Source organism: Calonectris borealis, chromosome Z (assembly GCF_964195595.1).
Source record: "Calonectris borealis chromosome Z, bCalBor7.hap1.2, whole genome shotgun sequence".
NCBI classification, from domain to species: domain Eukaryota; kingdom Metazoa; phylum Chordata; class Aves; order Procellariiformes; family Procellariidae; genus Calonectris; species Calonectris borealis.
This window is the reverse complement of record NC_134352.1, coordinates 51,434,664-51,454,204: the sequence shown is the minus strand read 5'-3', so window position 1 is coordinate 51,454,204 and position 19,541 is coordinate 51,434,664. Positions and strand designations below refer to the sequence as shown.

The window sequence follows — 19,541 nt, the reverse complement described above, 5'->3', positions numbered from 1 at the left end:
TGAAGGAGAACGCAGTCTTTGAATGTAACCTGGATAAAGTGATAAATCTGCCAAAGCCCATGCTAATATTAGTGCCATGTTAAGAAAAATTTGTCAAATTCATTAGTTAAGAAAATGAAAAACTCTTGCTGAAGCAAGATCAAAACTTTAGCTGGCATAAATTGACATACTTGGCATTGTCCATAACTGCTTAATGTGGTGGCTCACACTAATGCACTAGTGTCTGGTGGAATTGTGTAGCAGCTTCTTCCAAGAAACTGCTGCAGAATGACCTGCAGCACTAAAATAACTTAACTGGGACCACCAGTATATTGAGGTCATGTAGAGTATATTTTCTTACTCAGAACTGAACCTTAAGTTCTATTTAGAAAATTTCCCGAAACTGTTCTAAAGACTCTTAGGATTCCCATTTTTAAACCACTGTCTGAAGTGAAGATATATAGCCAGTGTACCATAATAACTGTTTCTTAATTTTAGTTTTGAAGCAGAATGCTGTGTGATTTAACGTGTCCCTGATGGCTTTTTAGTCTGTGTCCAGATTCCTACTGACTTGAAAGTGTATGCCTTTTTAAATAAACAATGGCAATGAAATTGTGGTTATTTACTTTGTAGGTAACATTTAATTGTCATTGTTAATAATTTATTGCTGTCATTTCTCCTTCTTCCTGAATTATCTTAACTAACTTTTATGATTTAGAAATATTCCAAACAAGTTGAGTGATGCAGATCCAATGGAAGGATATTTTTTGAGAATTTAAAATAGTCTGTTCCTGGGCTTAGAAATGTCACTGGTAATCAAGATCATTAAGACCAGTAGGACGTGATCAGAGGCAGATGGTTTGAGCCCAGTTCACCTATAATGAAATGCAAGAAACTGATGCGATGTATTGTGTCATCATAGATATCCCGCTAAATATTTCTCTGTGTGTACATGTGGTATAGTAGCACTTGTAAACCATAGTAAAGGTAAAGTCTAAGTGCTGTTTATGTTTACCATGTACACTGTGTGCTAATGTGCACAATTAGATAATGTGTATCAAAATTAAGCAACAGTATGGCAGATGCTTGTGTATAGCAGAGAGCAGTGTTACAGAGCAGCATCAGTTTCCCTGTAAAGGTAGGTGCCTCACTTACATACAGGTGCATGAGAGGGTTATGAAAAGTCCTCTTTTGCAGTACCAGGTATAAACCATCTTTCTGAAATCTTGGAACTGTAACAAGTATAAGGCTGGGGGTCTATCAGGGTAGAAACTGTAACAGTGAAAACAATAGGATTACTTCTTTTCTGTGGCACTTAAATAACTGATTTAAAAGCATGACACTGACAAAGCACAGAAAAGCTGCTGCTCCTGTAAGGCTGGATCTTGTCTGGTCTGCAGTTGCACAGGGTTGGGTGTTGTGGTGGGAGAGGAATTTACCTTTTCTAGGGAGAAAAAAGAAACATCGGTCCTGAGGTAGCATGTCAGAAGTGAATGAGGAGTGACTGATCATGTACTCATGCCACCATGCATGTGATTCCAAAAATTTATTCTCACTTAACATCGAGGGTTTTTCTAAGACACTTAAAACTCACAGTGATAAAGCCTGGGTTTTTCTAAAATTGTCTTTGTTCCGTTAAGGTGGTATAATCCTTCTCTGCAGCTTTCCAGTAATGCTAACATAATTCACGTAGCTCAGAAGATGATAAAAATTTCTAGATTATCATGTGCATAAATTTTATTATGTACTTTAACATTTTGCAAAACGTTGTTTAAAAGTAGGGCTTAATTATTATTTCTGATTGGATTAGTGTATGTCTGGAAGGTCCAGTGCATCTTGGTATTCAAAAGGGTGTCCCTCATTTGAGGTGGCTTTTCAACTTCTGTCTCTCTTCAAACGCAGCAGTGTACCTCGCTGACACATTTGAACACCGATGCTTTTGTTTGCTAATACTAACAGTCCATGAGGGTCTAGCCTATGTGTGGGCAGTTTATATTTTGTGATTACTTCATATAAAAACTTCCAAAGTTTTGTTTAGTTTCACTTACTTTGAAGCTGAGTGACATGTGAACTAGGATATTGCTTCTGGAAGAAGTGTTATTATGTGAAATTATTCAGGAATAGCTACTGTGTTTAAATTAATAAGCTCTTTTAATTCACAATGACTTTAAAGGGTACACAGCTCAGCGACTTCAAAAAGCATTTTCAGTCATCCTTTGCTAAACATTTTGAGCTAATGCAATTGAAAAATGCATTCTTTTCTTGTTGATCAGAACAGATTTTCTCTTGAGAAATAAGTCTGCATTGTAGCACAGAGATATTAAACCTAGCTTTAAGTCTTTGAGGCACTGTAATCCAGCCTGAACCACTGCAGGTAAAATGCTTGTAGTACCTAAAGTTGCTTGGATGGTCTGAGAGCTATGCTTCAGTCAATAAATGGACTGTTGTCTAGAAGTACATAGGTAATGCCATTCGCTTTCACGATGTGAGTGCCTACAATTTCAAATCACTTTTGTAAGAAAAATCTCTTGCACGATGAAAACGTATGCATCTTCCTGATCCAATCCATTGAGTGACTCTCGAATAAATTTTTATTGAAATGTTTCTTAATACTTAGATGCTAGATCTTGTAGAGTAACTGTATTTCACAGCTGCTTTTTAAGCTACCTGCACCATCATTTAACTTATAATTGTCTTTAGATGATTGCTTGACTTTTTTTCTGATACTGATTTGGCTAAAGCTTTCTACTATTAGCATAGGTTTTTTTCCAATATTATGAGGCTTTCTTATATAAAACAATCACAAGCAATTGTATTTGACATTGTATCAGAAATGTGAAAATACGTCTGCAAGTATCCCTTAATTCACCAGTATTTTGTTGGTTATTTACTAAAATTATTGTGCTGGTTGGCGTTACTGTTTTGCTTAGTAGGCCTACTCATGCTCTGTGACCTCATCATACAGGGCACTTTCAAAGACATGAAGAGCCATTTTGCGCCTTGTTAGGTACACTGTGATCTGCAAACTATGTTTAAATGCTTCCATTTCAGAGAAGAAATGCTTCCATGCTTGAGAGGAGAGTCATCAGGTATGTCCTTTCTCAGAATGCCAGCATATGAAAAGATTGCTGCTGTCAGGATGATGGTCCAGTAGCAAAGAGGTTAAAAAAAATCACTGCTTTTTCTGCAAAGCAGGTACAGCTCATTCAAATGTCCTTTTGAGTATATTTCTTTTCTTAAGTGTAAAGGGCACGTGAAAGCAGCATTTGCTATTGAAGGGATGGCATGGGTGGTCAACCTCAGGTTAGCTCTGCTTTGCAAGAGCAGAACAGCCACATGGAGTTCATTTCAAACTGCACTACTGTTTGACCCTACTGCAGCCACTATGAAACACACAGTGAATCCAGGTATAGTATGTTGATATTGCAGTTTGGTTTCCAGTTGAGAAGTGTAAATCCATCTTATTTGTTGATATAGCTCTAAATGTATGTCTTGGGTGTTCTTTTTTTTTTTTTTCATGTATCGATGAGAAGTCTCAGTTATGAATTTTTTTTGCCACAGAACTTTTTTCCCTGAGTTTTTTAATCGCCTGTTTTGATAGAAGTTTCATTTTGAGTTGTTCTTGGTAAGTGAGAATTTTTTTCAGAAAACATCCTGTGGAAATTCAGCTGTATAGTTTGAGCTAATGTAATTTGTAATTGTAGTCATGCATACTAAAAATTCAGTTGACATTAAATATTAATGTAACTTTTTGTACCTTCTGAATTTGGATGTTTCAAAGATGCAAGATTTCTCTAGATTATCTGTAGACTGTCTTTTGAGGGGCACTGAGAGACCATCCTGAAGATTATATTTGCCAACAGGGATAATGGGAAGTGTGTTTCAACTGGTGGAAGAATCGGTGTTGGCTAAACTTTGTATTGTTTTTTTCATTGTGGAATTTTATTAGGACGAGAGGAAATGGCCTCAAGTTGCGCCAGGGGAGGTTTAGACTGGACATTAGGAAGAATTTCTTTACTGAAAGAGTGGTCAGGCCTTGGAACAGGCTGCCCAGGGAAGTGGTGGAGTCACCATCCCTGGAAGTATTTAAAAGACATGTAGATGTGGCGCTTAGGGACATGGTTTAGTGGTGGACTTGGCAGTGCTAGGTTAACGGTTGGACTTTATGATCTTAAGGGTCTTTTCCAATCTAAACAATTCTGTGATTCTATGACAGTTTTCAGGATGTATTCAGTGTGTAGGTCTTTTAAAAAAGTAGTATTTTGCATCTAAATGGAAATTATACATATAAAACTTAATCCTGAAGGCAAAATCTTTAATTTCACAAATTAGTTCATAATACACATACTGCAGTATATTTGCATATCTTGGTGCTGTGTTGTGTCTGCGTAATTTAAATCTAATTTAGTAAGCAGTTTGATCCAGCTTTAGTTGGTCTTGGAAAATACGCTCTCAGTATAAATTTGTCACACCTTATGAATTTAAACCTTATGACTGTCATCGTTCATCTAGAATGATTGTCTATCTCTTATCTTTTGAATAGAGTACTTTTTTGTGTGTAAAGAATGACAATGTTAAACTTTGATTTATTTTTGTAACTGGTTTTGAAGAAAGAGATTCCTCACTGCAAAGCCTAAGCTTGTTAAAATTATTTGTGGAAGGACCCAGCCGACAGACATCCAACCAATGAGTTTTTTTTCTTAAGTACTATCGGTTACTTGCTGTTCTCTTCAACAAATGGTTTTTCATGCTCAGTTTATGGGGGAAAAAAGCCAAATCTAAAATATCTCTAAATAGAACTCCTTCTAAGGATTCTGATGAAAACTCAGCTGATCTATGAGATTTTGGTGGACTGTAGAGGAAGGAGTGCAATGATGTCTGAATTAGCACCTGAATGTCTAAACATCTGAACTAAACAGATAACTGGTATTTTATGCAATGTAAATAAATTGGAGTTTGGCTTCTAAGTTGGTTCAGAATATTGTGCTTGAAAGTGAAAGCTCAGCATCTTCACAGAACTATGTGCAGACACAGTAGGTTTTTAAAACCTTCATTCTTCTTATCATATTTAGCCTCAACTTTCTAACAATTGTAATTGTCCATAGAAAACATTTCAAGATAAATGCATTATCAGGTTTTGAAATTTTCTTATTTTTGTAAATACTAAGACCTGGGGAGCAAAATAAGGGCTATATTGTGGATTAAGTGAAATATCTCAAGGCTGTGCTTTTCTGATAACTGAACCTGAAGTGACCTTTCTCAGACACAATTACAGAGCTGTATGTTTTTCCTTTAATTTCATCAGGGGTTTAATTAGTATACAAATAAAACTTCCCTTATCTTCCTTTCTACCTAATTGGCTTGTCTTCGCTTATATATGAAGAATGTGAAAATGGGCTGTAATTAGGGTGACCGTGTTAACCTTTTTTTCTCAAATGTACTGTTGCCTAAAGGCCTCAAGGCCTAAAAACAGTGCTTTGGATTATTGCTTTGCAATCACTATGGCTGTCCCATAGGTTTTCTCATGAGCAGAAGGGCTTTGGGTGCTGCAGGTTCCCACTGCTTAACGGGATCTTCATTCTTCTCCCCACTAAATGTTTATTGATTATCTCACTGCTCCACACTCAGCCTCCAACAACTTAATATCAGGTGACAGTCAGGAGAGTTCTCCAAGTAATTAGAGTGGAGCATTGAGGGAACAATTAGGAGCAGAGTTATTAAACTTGATTTATCCTATTCTCTCCTGAACACTTTCTTGGATATCAGAACATCACACTTTCACAATCTACCCTGGCTGAGAAATTAGTGGCTAACCTGCTGCTTATCATTGTTGCCTTGCTGCCTTGAGGCACACCCTCTTGGTTTCAGTCACTCAGCTGGAAATATTAGAGTCCATAAAGTTTATCAAGGGTTTTAATTAGATCAATCTGAAGAAGGAAAAAAAGAGAGGCTTAGCAGCCATTACTTTAGAATACTCCACACTCTATTTGAGCAATTTCCAAGGCTTGACTTTAACCCACGGTAGCAAGGAGCTTCAAGTGAATGCTGAAACTGCTTTTAGAGAGCTAAAATCAGTTTACATTTTGCTTAGATATTGCAATATTATTGATAGGTAAAGTCTGAATCCTTTGGAGATTTCTGTAAATAATGGTGAAAGTTTTGAATATAATAAAGCAGCTGTTCAGTGAGATATTTGATTTAATATTTTCCGTATTGCTTCGTCACCGGCTAGTGTGGGTTGCTGGCCATGCCTCTCAAAGAGTTAGGCTTTATGCTTTCATCCCTGTTATTGCCTCGTGAATAGGCCTGCGCTTGCAATTGGTAAGCAAGATTAGTTAGCAGCTCCCAGAGGATTTTGACACCTAGTGAGTCTCTTCACCGTTTGTGGTCCGTGATGAAAGCTTTATGCGGGAGCAGACAACTCTTCAGCCCTTGTAGAAGGATAGCTATCTAATAAAAATTAAATAAATATGCATAATGTTCCTATTATCCTGTCTTTCTTCCCTCATTTAGACCACTAGAATCTTGGAGCCAGATTCTGTTCCAGCAGCCCCTACATTAAAAGTTGCTTGCATCAAAGTATTAGCAGAACTATCTATTCTGCATCGGCCAGAGCTCAGTCCTGTGACTGCATCTTAAAAACAGATTTTTCAATCAGATGGGAAAGCGGGGTGGACAAAGCATTGTTACCAGAGACATTGTTCTCTGTTCAATAAGTTTTGTTTGTCAAAAACAAAATGGGTATATGGGCAGGAGGGGACTTGACTCAGTTTTCAGAGCTGTTTCCTCAATGCTGACTTAGCCTAAAACAAACAAACAGTAAACACAATAAATGGAAGAAGATAATGTTCTTTGTTCTTAAATTAAAAACGGCTCCTTTTATCTTTGCTAATCCACATCTAGTTTCTTGGAAATAACTTTTCTGAAAATCTAGCAATTCACAAATTCAGCTGTTCAGACAGGACTTTGATAGCTGTCAGTGGCATTAAGGTAAAATTTCTGAAAGCAACACTTCTGGTTTTGGATATCTTTATGCTAATAATGCAGTGGAAGAATGATATCTGTGTGTTTATCGTCTCATAGGTGAAAAATAGCATTCTTCATTGAAAATAATGACATAAGAGGCAGAATAGAGTTATTCAATCTGCAATAATTTGAGCAAGACTAATATTAACATTTCTGGAGTTTAGAGTTTCTTAAATAAACTCCTGATTGTTTTTTTTTTTCCTTACAGCAGCGATTAATCTTAGCCTGGATTTTGTAAATTGCTGAACAGAGAGTTCAGGTAGTGGTGCTGTACCTCCCAAATACTCTGTTGAAATAACTGGTTGGTTTTTTATCTTGAGAAATGTTTGAAGTAAACTTACGCCAATCCACAGATTTCAGTTTATTTTGCAGGATTATGCAGTTTTATGCTGTACTTGGGGGTTTTTTTGTAGAAATTTTCTCTAGCATATTGTTTTTTGAAGTGCCTTTGACTCTTGGCTAAGTCTGAAGCTTTTTCAGATTAGCTGAGTTTTCAGTGCCCTCCAAATTTTTATCAGCCTTTTGTATATACTGTTCTTAGTACCTATCCACAGCATAATACATATTCTCAGTGTTCACAGTCCAGGTCAAGTACTCCTGAGTACAAATTATGCAGAGTATTCTTAGAGCTTAAGGAGAAAACATATCCCTAAATTTTGAAAACAAGATGCAAGAGCTCAGTCTTGCAACTGTGCAGCCTTCTCTATCCTTCTAAATTGGTTTAGAATCTGTCAGGGAATTTGCATTTTGTAAAAGAATGTTTATAGCCACCTATTATAATTTCTTTCTAAAAAGGCAGTTAACAGCTGTAAGTAAAATGTAACATTTAGCAAACTATGAAATTTCGTTATTAATACTGCAGTCTGTAAAAGTATTGATTTTTCTCAGCAGAAAGGGGTAGCAACTAGCCAGGTTCTGTATTAATTAGTTCTGTGTGCTATTTGTCACCTATTGGATTAATCTGAATTGATTTAAAGCACGTTGTGTTAATTCTAAGCTGGAGAGAAACATTAAAAAAATACACGTACTACTTTGCATATTGGAAAACTAATGTTAAAATAGTGAAAGCACCATAAACCAGTGATTTATTCTTAGCAAGAATTGCAGCAAAACTGTACTTAATGCACTAACACAGAATATTAAATTTTTTTTTAATCCTGAAATTTCTGAATAGTGCAGAGTATTTAAATAAATGCTACTTTGTTTATTCCCTTTCTTTCTTTGTGAATTCTTTAATGGTCATTTTAAATTAAGTTTTGAGACTATTTTGTTCTCTTCAATGCTGTACTCTTGATATTTCCACTGTGTTTAGATCTGGTATTTGTAAATATAGCACAGTATATGTACCTGTTTGATCAACAAATTGCTTTATTTTAGAAAACATATTTGTACGCAGGCAATATACTAAAAACTGGAGGGTTCTGAATTAGTAATGTTTTTGCTAGAGAATTCATAAAACCTTAGTATGTAATGGTCCAAATCTACTTCACGGTCAGTCTGTTTTCCACTTTGTTTAATAGCCTATGGCATAAATTGAAGTTAATTATTTGGGCTGACAAGTAACTCTGCTTTCTGTCTGCTTGCAGAGACTCTCCGAGGCAAAGATGGAGCTGAGAAGGAAAGATCAATCTCTGCATCAGCTCAATAGACTTCTTACCCAGCTGGAGCAGGACAAGCGTCGACTGAAAGAGAGCATCCATGATGCAGAGAGTGCCCTCTGCATGGCAGCGAAGTGAGTGCTGGGACCTTGGGGAGATCACTTAAAACGGACAAAAGATCAATTCTTACTTTCATGCACAGGGTTTTAGCCCTGGCTAATGTAATGCTAGAAAACAAAAGTACATCTGTCTCTCTTTGAAGTTCAGTGATAGTCTTCTAAAAAGAAAACTGTTAGTTCAAGATACTAGATGGTATGTTTTCTCTAGTTATCCCATAATAGTGCTCCAAATTCTGGGTCCTGAAATAGCATGGGCATTTTTGTTTGCCAGTTATCGTACTGATTTGACAACATCTCTTTGGCAGATCCCTAATGCTGTGTTTATCTAAGAAATGATTGCTTGTTTTCTCTATTTCCATGTCATCTTTTTATAGAGAGTTACAATTTATTTATAATAAATACAGAAATGTCAGCTAGGTGACAGGTCTTGGCTGCCAAAGGGGCTGAAACCCATTTTGGACCTAGTCTTAGCTGCGGAACAGGATAGATCTTTCAGCTGATTTCAGAGAGTTTTGGATTTAGACATAAAACCCATGCCTTTTTATACCATAACCTGGAGAGTGGAAGGAAATGTTCAGGGAGCAATCTTGAAAAGATTGGTAGTCAAAAGGTGTTCCATTGTCTTGAATGAGATTATTGCTAACCTCTTAAAGTCATATAGTCAGATAAAAAGATAAATCTTTGCAGACTCTGTTATCTCTTACTCTTATTGTAGTATGTACTTTGAATATTGTTGGTCCATGGCTAAGATTTAAAAAAAGTTTAATTTAAAATTAAAATTTCTCATTATACGTGGGATACATTTGACCTCTGAAGAACAATAGCTTAGAAGCTTTAAGGGTTTTATGCACAAGTGAAATAATATCATTAATATAGTTATCAGTGAAATGTTTAACAAGCTAATTAAAATGACAAATGTTATTTAGTATGAGTGTATTAAAGCAGATGTGACCTGAAGAAGGATTTGATCTGGAAAGCTTGCCCCTTTTCACCCTGCCCCAACCTATTTTATGCACTCTAGTAAAGATCATTCCCTGTGTCCCTTCTTATATTCAGAAAAGGTTATTTTAATGTGATGTGGTTTTAAAATTGGTTTTATTTCTGTATATAGCAATTGAATATTGACAAAGAAAAAACCCATACCATTTATTGTTCTACCAACTCTTCATAAGAAATATCTTTTTTTCCCTTTGGAACATAGCAGCAAAGTAGGTGAAACAGACTTTACTTTTGTCCAGAAAATCTTTTTTATATTTTTATACCTATTTTATATACCTTTTTATATTTTAATACCTATTCCATAACCTCAGTGATTGTAAGCAATTGTTGTGGTTTAACCCTAGCCGACAACTACGCACCACACAGCTGCTCGCTCACTCCCCCCCTGTGGGATGGGGGAGAGAATTGGAACGCTAAAAGTGAGAAAACTTGTGGGTTGAGATAAAGTTTAGTAGGTAAAGCAAAAGCTGCATGTGCAAGCAAAACGAAGTAAGGAATTCATTCAGTACTCCCATTGGCAGGCAGGTGTTCAGCACAGCAATGCATGGGTGTCTTTCAAGTTCTTTCCTAATCTTTCGTACAGCTTTAAAGGATAGCAAGATGGCTGGCTTGTTCTGAGAATGGCTAACTTGATTTTTCTTGCAGTGGTGGCAAACTGCAGAAATTTAGTATCCTTTTCGTCATTTCTCTGCTAGATACAAACTCTGTATCAAACCTTCACTCCAGCTATTGTGTAAAAGATGATGTAAAGCATGTTCCTCATGCCTGAACTACATTTCTCGATAATAATCCTAAAGAATAGTTCTATGATCCAATTCCAATTTCCCTTACAGCTGTAGGCGTTAATAAGTATATGAAATAAAGATTGAATGAAATGTGGATCCTGGCATGTAGAAGTGCAATAGATTCATTTTTTTAAACTTTTTTCCTAGGTGCTATAGACAAATATCAGCCAGACTTTTATTTTAACATGTTGTTTAAGATAATAAATCAAGCATAATCAAAAGGCTTCCTGTTCACAAAAATAAGAACCTGGGGACCATCTGGGTCTGAAATTCCATCTGAAGATGCTTTCCCTTTTATGATGAACACCTGAGATATGCGAGGAACAGACTGACTTCTATGTCAGTAGCTAACTTAGAAATTAATGGTGTTGAACTGACTCTCTAGAACTGACTTCACCCAGACAAATAGCAATCACTACATAAATGAGGCCAGTAGAGAAGGTGAACAGCATGTCCCTGTCAATCTAGTCCAAAGAAAGGCAGGATCCTGAAAAGAGAAAAACCTATGTGACAGCTTTACTAGGAGTGTAAAAGCCAATCCTACTTTTCTGGCCACCTTCCTGTATTTGCTGTTAGGATAGTATGGATCAAGAAATGAGGAAGCAGTAGTCATTCCAGGCAGAAGAACGCCATGGTTTTGACTTCTGTTTTAGGAACTGTAAGAGCTCGAACAAAATATTCACATAGCTGTCAAGGTAAAAGACAATTCTGGAATATTAAGGTGTATCAGCTTTTCTGGCATAGATTCCATTTGATTTCCTATGGTGTTTTGTTGGTCACACTGTCCTGTTGTTCTTAGTCATATGGTGTTATGCAACTTTAATTCCATTTCCGTCAGTGCATCAGATGAGACCAAGGTTTTTTATGGCAGCATAACTGATCAAAGCTGTCTTTCTTACTGAAGCCCTAATCTACAAAAAGGCATGAGAGTAGTATTTCATTCTTCAAACTTCTGTTTCGTAAGGATAGGATCCTGACTGGACTTCTTTTGGAAAAGGACCAGTGGAATGTTCAGATTTAGAGAAGACAGGAAGACTTATATGCATATAAGTACATAGTTGTTAGGCCCATATAATTGATGAAAAACATAGAATTTGTCAGTGTTTTCCAGTACAAGAATGTAATCTCTTCCTGCTAGAGCCTGGACTCCATTCAACATGCCTTTTTTATCCAAGACTGCAGATTTCTTCTCCAGGAACACAATAGTTGTTCATTGATATGCCTATAAATACAGCTAGTTTAATTGCTTATCCACAACAGAAGCATCTTTCATATGGAAACATGCCAAATAGTGGTCCATAAACTATTTTTTAGGGTTTGCATTGGAGATATAAAAAGGAGACATACAAACATAACAGTTTGAGTTGTCAACGATTATTTTTAAAGACATGATGGTTATAAAGTAGCAGAAAATTAATTTCTACATCAGTAGAGCTTCAGTTCTATTAACTACTCTGTTTTTTTTTCTCTTGTAATAGAGACAAAGAATTGATTATTAGTCATATGAAATCTGTGGAAGCCACTCTTCATAAGGTAAGAACTTGAAGTGTTCTCTCTGCATTTGTATTTCCAAACACACCGAGATATTACAACTGCTTATTCTCAGGGAAGGAGGGGAGCAGAAGTTGTTGTAAAGCAACTTCCTTTCCTTAGAGTTTAAGTTCCCACCTTCAACTTCTTTCATCTCCAAAAACTATTCATATTTAGTGAAATAAAATACAATTTTCTAGTACACGGACTTCTTATTTTTAATATAAAACTTACTACAAAATTCACCTTACTTCCCTCAATCACTGAGCACTATTTCTGGTTACCAATTGAAGACTACTGATCATCCAAACAATGTGTAATTGCTGCTGAGTTAACTCTCTCTACTGAGTAAAGCGGAGGTCGTCTGGTGAGGTCACATACGTGGTGGCCATAAGGCATTTGGCTTTATGCATGCTACTTTAATCTTTGATATATGCTAAATAAAATAAGGAAGAGACAATAACTATTAACCTGTAATCAAAAACTTCCATGATATTTTTTTAAAACCTTTCTTAAATTGAGTAATAATCTTAAGTTATCTCTTTGACTTGTACTATTTTGCCCTAGTATGGTATTCTTTGAAGGTCCTAAAAAGCTGTATATATTAATTATTTGGGAGAAAGGGCCGTTTTTAACTGTAGCTCTAATGGCTGATTGTTTTATAACTGTTTTTAGTCCAGAGCAACACAGACCAAAAGAAGTGTTTTTATTACCTTGGAGTGTTCATTTCCCTTATCGCATCTTGAATTCCCAGCAACATGGGAATCTATTCCTTATTTTAGTTTCTGTGTCCACCAAAACTGTTAATTTAATTTTCAGATACCTTTTTCAAGTTTCTCTTTCATTTCATGTTCACAAAAAGTGACAGTACCTAAACTGTGTGGTTTAGCTGCAGCAAACTGGGCTGATAGGTAATGTCTTCCTTTGTGTCCCCATCTTCTTCTTACTGGCTTCTTTTAAGCTTGGGAAATCTATATAATGCAGAAAGTGCTGTGTTTTTAAGTAACATGTACGTGTAATGTCCTTGGCCTTGAGAATTTATTGTTCTGGATTGCAAGTTTACATTTTGATTTAGAAAGCAGTGCTGTATATGCACAAGGATTGAAATGTTTGGGGAAAGGTTATAGGGAAGGTCACATGCTTAGTACTGATTTTCCCAATGCAGTAAATGCATTGAGAAACTGCCATCTTTCTTTGAGAATTTTAGTTACCACATCTGCTTCTTAATGCTTGATGTACATAATTGTTAGGCCCAAATAGCTTATTATTGAGTAGCAGAGTAATTTATCCTTTCTGGTTTGTCAACCTAAAGAATGATGAAAACATGAGAATTAGAAATGTCAAGATGCTCCTTTCAGCAGGAGCTAAAAAGAATTGATTGTAAATCATTCATAATTTGACATATCATTTCTCCTAGAAGAACAAAGGGAAATTATTGATCTTTGTTTGGGAAATACCTGAAATGTAAACCCTACATCATAACGGTAGCTAATTATCTAACATTAATGAACATGGCTTCTGTGTAAACTATCAAGTTTACACTGTTGTTCTTAAAGGTTTTCTCACACTGTGAAAAATCAGAACATGATGAAATAGATTAAATACTAGTAAAGGAACCACAACCCTGTCTTTCCCCTCATAGAAATTCTGGGAACTGCTTTTGTTTTCAAAAAAGGAATCAAAAGAAAGTGGATAAAGTTCAGAATTGCCTGGAGTTGAACTTCAAGTATTACTATTAGCTGCAGATATATTTATGGGAGTTTGAAATTGAACATTGTGGTATTTCTACGTTGATGTATTCATGAGCAAATATCCACAAAATTCCACTGCATCACTTGCAGGATCTGTGTTACCAATGCATAATGCTAAATTTTTGCCTATAGAGCTCAAAGGGATTTTACAGACATCCTTAGTAGTCTTAGTTAGACTCAGGATAAGATGGTATACACTGATACCCATTAAAGCGACCTCATTCTTTTCTGTACTCTATCACTACAAGAATTCCAGAAGGCAGCAATGTAGGTACTATACTTGGGGTGTCACATTCAACAAACAAAGCAAGAAGAAGCAGAGCTGAGGGAGACAATCTCTGTGCGTGCTTCTAGAACAACTCCAGATGAGGGATTATTTACAACACTTACTGCCCTCCCTGTGACTGGATGGGAAATCCAGAATCATACATTTGGCTTTGTCAACAAGTGCTTGGACATGCTTGTGCCCGGAATGATTCTTTTAAAACCATTTCAGAGCCACCTTTTTAAATCGTCATGAATATTTATGAAGCGTAAATATTGAAGAACTTGAGTATGTGTATGCTAAGAGAGAAAATATTTTTAGCAGCTAGTTCCATACCGTTCATAACCTGCAAGATATTCTTTAGAAGGTTATTTTTTGTCTTATTCTGTGTATTGTCATGTTAGCTATCTCCATCTGACTCCTGGAGCTGGATTATTTGCACAAGAGTTCCTAATACCATTACAATAAGAGATCTTTCTTCGTTTTATACCATCTAAATATTGAAGACAAAGTGCAAAGTGAACGTTTTACCAAATTAAAAAAAAAAAACACTACCAAGGACAAACAAGGACCTCAAGAAGATTTTGGTTTGGTTCAGTTTATTCTCATAATATTAAAGATGACCAAAAGGTAATAGCTGAATTTTTTTAAAACCTAGTTTCGGAAAACTAGGGGGATCAGTCGGTCCATAACAACTCTTCTCTGCCGTTCCTTCTTCTTCATGCTGTTTCGCTGCTCCAGTGTGGGCTCTCCACAGGGCCTGCAGTCCTTCAAGAATACCTGCTCCAGTATGGGCCCTCCATGGACTTCAGTTCCTTCAGGAACTCTCCACGTGCTCTGGTGTGGGGTCCTCCACAGGCTACTACTCCCGTGCTCCAGCACAGTCCTCTCCATGGGCTACAGGGAAATACCTGATTCGGTGCCTCAAGCACTTCCCCCCGGCCCTGCTTCTTCTCTGATTTTGGCGTTCGCAGGGCTGTTTCTCAGTCGTCTTCTTCCCTCCTCCTCTGCCTGTGTTGTAGTTTTTGCCCTTTAAATACGTTTTCCCAGAGGGGCCACCAGCTTGGCTGAGGGGCTCAGCTCTGCCCTGCGGTGGGTCGGTTGGAGCCGGATGGAACTGGCTGTGTGCAGCACGGGGCCGCCTAGTCTCTCCCCACGGAGGCCGCTCCGCGGCCCCCCTGCCAGCGCCCGGGCACCTGCACCTGGTACAGTGCCGTAAGTGCCTCTTCTTCAGCCTCCCTAAATCCCTGCTCTCTAAACTCTGCCTGTGCGAAACGCCATGGTTTCTGTTTTCCCTTGTACTCCTAACTATTAAAGTCTTGACAAGCTTTATGGGCTGGCAGAGTTTTCAGCCTGTCCCAGCCTCGGCTGCTTAGGATTTGGCCATTTTAACAGGTTAATAAAATACTATGTCTTACAAGCTTATACTGTTACCCACTACCCTGTGAGGCTGATGAGCTGTGATAATGAGTAAGTAAAAAAACACAAAAAAACCTCCCAAAAAAATCTTTTTCTCAATACCAGTTAGCAACCCACTCATTCTGACATTTTGGGACAGTTCAGGGATCAAAGCACCTATTCAGTGTGCTCCTTTCCTTTTCGCACTTGGTCAGAAAAATTCTTCTTCATCTACTTCTATAATGCACTTCGTTTCTGCTGATTGAAAGGTTCATACGCCAGCTGGCAGAACAGCTTCCATGCAGACCCGACAGCGGTCGTGCCTTGAAATCCTTCCACCATTGTGTTTCATTGCCTCACTGCTGCTCCCCTTCCACCCCGTTGTCGTCTCTGAAATGTCGCTAAACTGGCTATGCATGAGATTTGGGCCCCACAGTTCTATCAGTGAAAAAAATCTGAACACTGTATGATCCGTCCTGTTATATACAGAGACAAAATTATCTTTCTTTATCCAATTTAATGATGTTTTTAATACAGGACAAAGAGACAGTCGGAGATGGGGTGAGACCATTGAAGACTTGAGAATTAGTAACTTCGTAGCATTAGATTGCTATTTCTGAGGTAGTCCATAGCAATAAAACGCATTTCCTTATGGTGGTTGTTTTATGGTCTGTAAGAAATTAATTTACAATATGTTTAAGTCCATATACAAGTGACTACATCAGTAAAAACACTCAGTGTAAGTGGCATTAATTGTTAGTTTCAGCAAGAAGACCACAAATTGATCAGGCCTTGAAAAAACAGAACAGTTATAAGGCTTAAGTTAGCTGCCACAATCAGACTTCAGGAGATGTGACCTGATACTTCTCGGTGTACTGATCAGCAACATTTTTCTGATTTAACTGGGATCTATCACATTATTTAGTTATCTCAATAGTGATTTAAAAGCTCTTGTTTTAGAGATCTCAACTTGAAAATTTTTCCCTAGCCTAATGTCTTCCCAGGGCTGGTTCTTCCTTGTATTTAGACACTTTAGAGTGAAGCCTGCTCGTGTGTGTGTACTCAGGGTCTATTAATTGTTGTGGTCCTTGATTGTTCTAAACCGGCCCTATCACAAGCCTATCGAAACAGTGGATATGTGTACATGCAATAAAATCACAAAGAAAACCCAAGTAGAATATTAAAATTCTAGATGACTGCTGTAAGAAGTTTACAGTAGGAAATAAGCTATTGTTTCTCTGTGATAAGAAAAAAATGCAGTAAAAAGATCACTTTTTCTCCTCCTCCATCTCGAATTAGCACCTCTTCATTTCAATGTTTTATGAATGACTTTTGTTCACCCTCCTAGTAATCTGACTTTCTTGATCCTTGTTCCTAAAGATCAGTTGTGCAGGACATACAGGTGTTAGCACAGCTGGCTTGCTGATGACAACTCTGTCCATATAGCTGTCTAGTGTGTCATCACTCATATTGTTCAGTGTCATTCTGACCTAGCCAAGCTAAAAATGGTACTCCAGCTCAAGAGGGATTTAAAAACCTTGACAAACTAAAGATAAGACATTGCTGAATGTCATACCCATGTGCTTAACTGTTTTCAGTTTAGACATACCTAAATAACTAATTTCAGGGTGCATTTGTCTTCTTTTGTTGTTGGTTTTCTTTTTTTTTTTAAGGCTGAATACTTTTGTGGAGTTTGCCTTCAGTAAGGAAAAATTCTTGTTTGGAGAATTGTGGAATTACTGAATACATTAACTGTTATTTTCTCCAGACGTAGGTTCATTTTCAGCCCAAGGTCACTGAATCCATTCATAGGGAATGTATTATAGTGCACATCCTGCAACTACAGCGAAGCTTAGGTGCAGTGGTCAATGTTTGCAAAAAACAACTCTGGATCAAATTAACATCTTACTCAACAGACTGTGTAATGTGTGTGTCTAGTAATACGAGAAAGCTTGAATTAAACTTACAGGTAAGCCTGGGATGGTATTATACTCTGAAAATTAATTTCCAGAATCTTGAGTAGTTTAAAAAAAAAAAAAAGGCAAAAAAAAAAAAAAAAGCCAAGCATACCCAAAACATCAGTTTTATGAGATACGTGTCTTCTTACACAAATGCGGTTATGCGGTAATTCATGTTCTTTTAAAAACCACCTATGAAATGGCTTGTATTGTAATTAAATACAGATTTGCATGGCAGTAATCAAAAAGGATAGTCACTAAATCTGTATGCTAATACAGAAATTTTTAGTAGATTTTCAATTACATTCCTGAATGGCTACCTATAGCAGGGTATGTGCAAATGCTATTTAAAACCTCCACTATAAACAAAAGTCAGACCCTTGGGTTTGAGGATGTATTCCTTCTTTTGATGGAAGAGTATGCAATGATCTGCTGGCCTTTCATGAGTACTCAAACCTAACTGTGACGACCGTATGATAAGTATCCATTCAACTGTACCATGTAGCTCTTTTCCCCTTTCCCTCCCATGAGGCACTATTTTGTGATTTGGTGTAGTTTGGTTTGGCCTTCTTGAGGGAAAAAAAAAAAGAAGAAAAAAGAGTTTGAGGTGGTTTTTTTGCAGTTCAGTTGACTGGTTTGGTTCCTCACCTGTTTCGCGCTCTAATTGCAGCTATAGTTTTTCCAGTTTTCAGATGTTTGATTTAAAGTGCCTTCAGTTTAAGCAATGCAATCTTGTCACAGGCAGTCTCTCTACTTCTGGAGTGATCCTTGATTCCTGAAACATCCTGATGGAAAATATTGTGCCCGTGATTATGTAAGCCCTCCTTCAATAAGGTGAATGTACACTTTTTGAGTCATTTCCTTATTTCCAGGGCACACTCAGACTCTAGTGTTTATCAGCAACTGATATTAACGGATTGTCTCTTGCATCTGACAGGGTGCTGTGGTATATAGTTCTTTGGATGTCACACGTGCCAAATCCTTCAGCAAATCTTTTGGAGTCTGCATTCCCTTAAAGGGCTAACACTTCGGGTGTGATCACTGTTTTCTAGAGAGCCCACACTCAGGAATGACAGTAGTTGGATATATCCTTAGAAAGATTATCTGTATTGGCAACTTACTTGAAGAACTGCTGTTATCAACACTATTGAGTACTATTGTTGGTGCAACTTCTTTCATGTATATTCAGTTGTATTTTTTAGTATAGAGTAAAAGAACATCAACAATTCATAACTAAACATTAAAAAATTAGGAAGTGTTCATGAAGGTCTAATTCTGTCCACCAATGTATACATTTTTTTATTATTCTCCTTAGTTCCATAATCGTTTGTGCCTCTCTAGCAAAGACTTGTGCATCCAAATGAGTTACTATATAATTTACTTGTGTTAAAGTGCTTCTCATCGAAGAAGGCAAAGGACCGTGTTCAGTAGATGTGCATGTCCTTAATTTGTGCAATATGGCCTCCATTCTACATACTGCCCTGGAGGTGTGGGCATTAGGCAGCTAAACGCATCACATATTTACAAGACTGTGGTGAAGACTAAGATGTGGTTTGCATTCAGATGGCCTCCTTCTATTTTAAAAAGTTCTAAAACCATTTTTCTTAATTATATGTCACGTGCAGAACACATAACAGTGTGGTAGAAACCATTTTGCTTGGATTCTTTTAGAATTATTTGCATAAGGTATTTGTAGCTTCTATTATCTCAGCAATATGGTCATCTCAAAGTCAAGCAGACTAAATCATTGTTTGCCATTCATTTATCACCAAACCACTGCATCATCGTAGTTTTTGTTCCACTGTTTAAATTGCAGGTGATATTGTATTAAAAATAGTAGTAGGAAATGAAAGTAAAAGAAGCCCGAAGTCTTTGACTTCTAGGTACTATTTTTTATGTAGAATTGATGAAACTTTGAACTTACAAAAGGTTCCCCTATATAGCTTACATAGAGAAGTTTATATCCATAAATAATCTTATTTTCTTTTCACCATAAGAAAGCATTGAATTAGGCCCAAAATAAGGAACTAAAATCTCAGGTTTGTTCTACCAATCAGACAGTAACTGGGCAAAGACATTAGACAGTAATGCACATCTTAATACCATTTACAACTTGCTAGCATGTAGCACCAT

At 37.0% G+C, this 19,541-nt stretch overlaps 1 protein-coding gene across 2 annotated transcripts in view; it reads left to right on the top strand.

Annotated features, from left to right (window-relative positions):
• Positions 1-19,541, top strand: part of CCDC171 (coiled-coil domain containing 171) — a 154,966-nt gene that overhangs the window by 87,546 nt on the left and 47,879 nt on the right. For both annotated transcript variants that reach the window (XM_075136387.1, XM_075136388.1), the window contains 2 exons: positions 8,592-8,737; positions 11,985-12,039. In XM_075136387.1, coding sequence (XP_074992488.1) covers positions 8,592-8,737; positions 11,985-12,039 — 201 coding nt within the window. The remainder of the gene's footprint in view (positions 1-8,591; positions 8,738-11,984; positions 12,040-19,541) is intronic.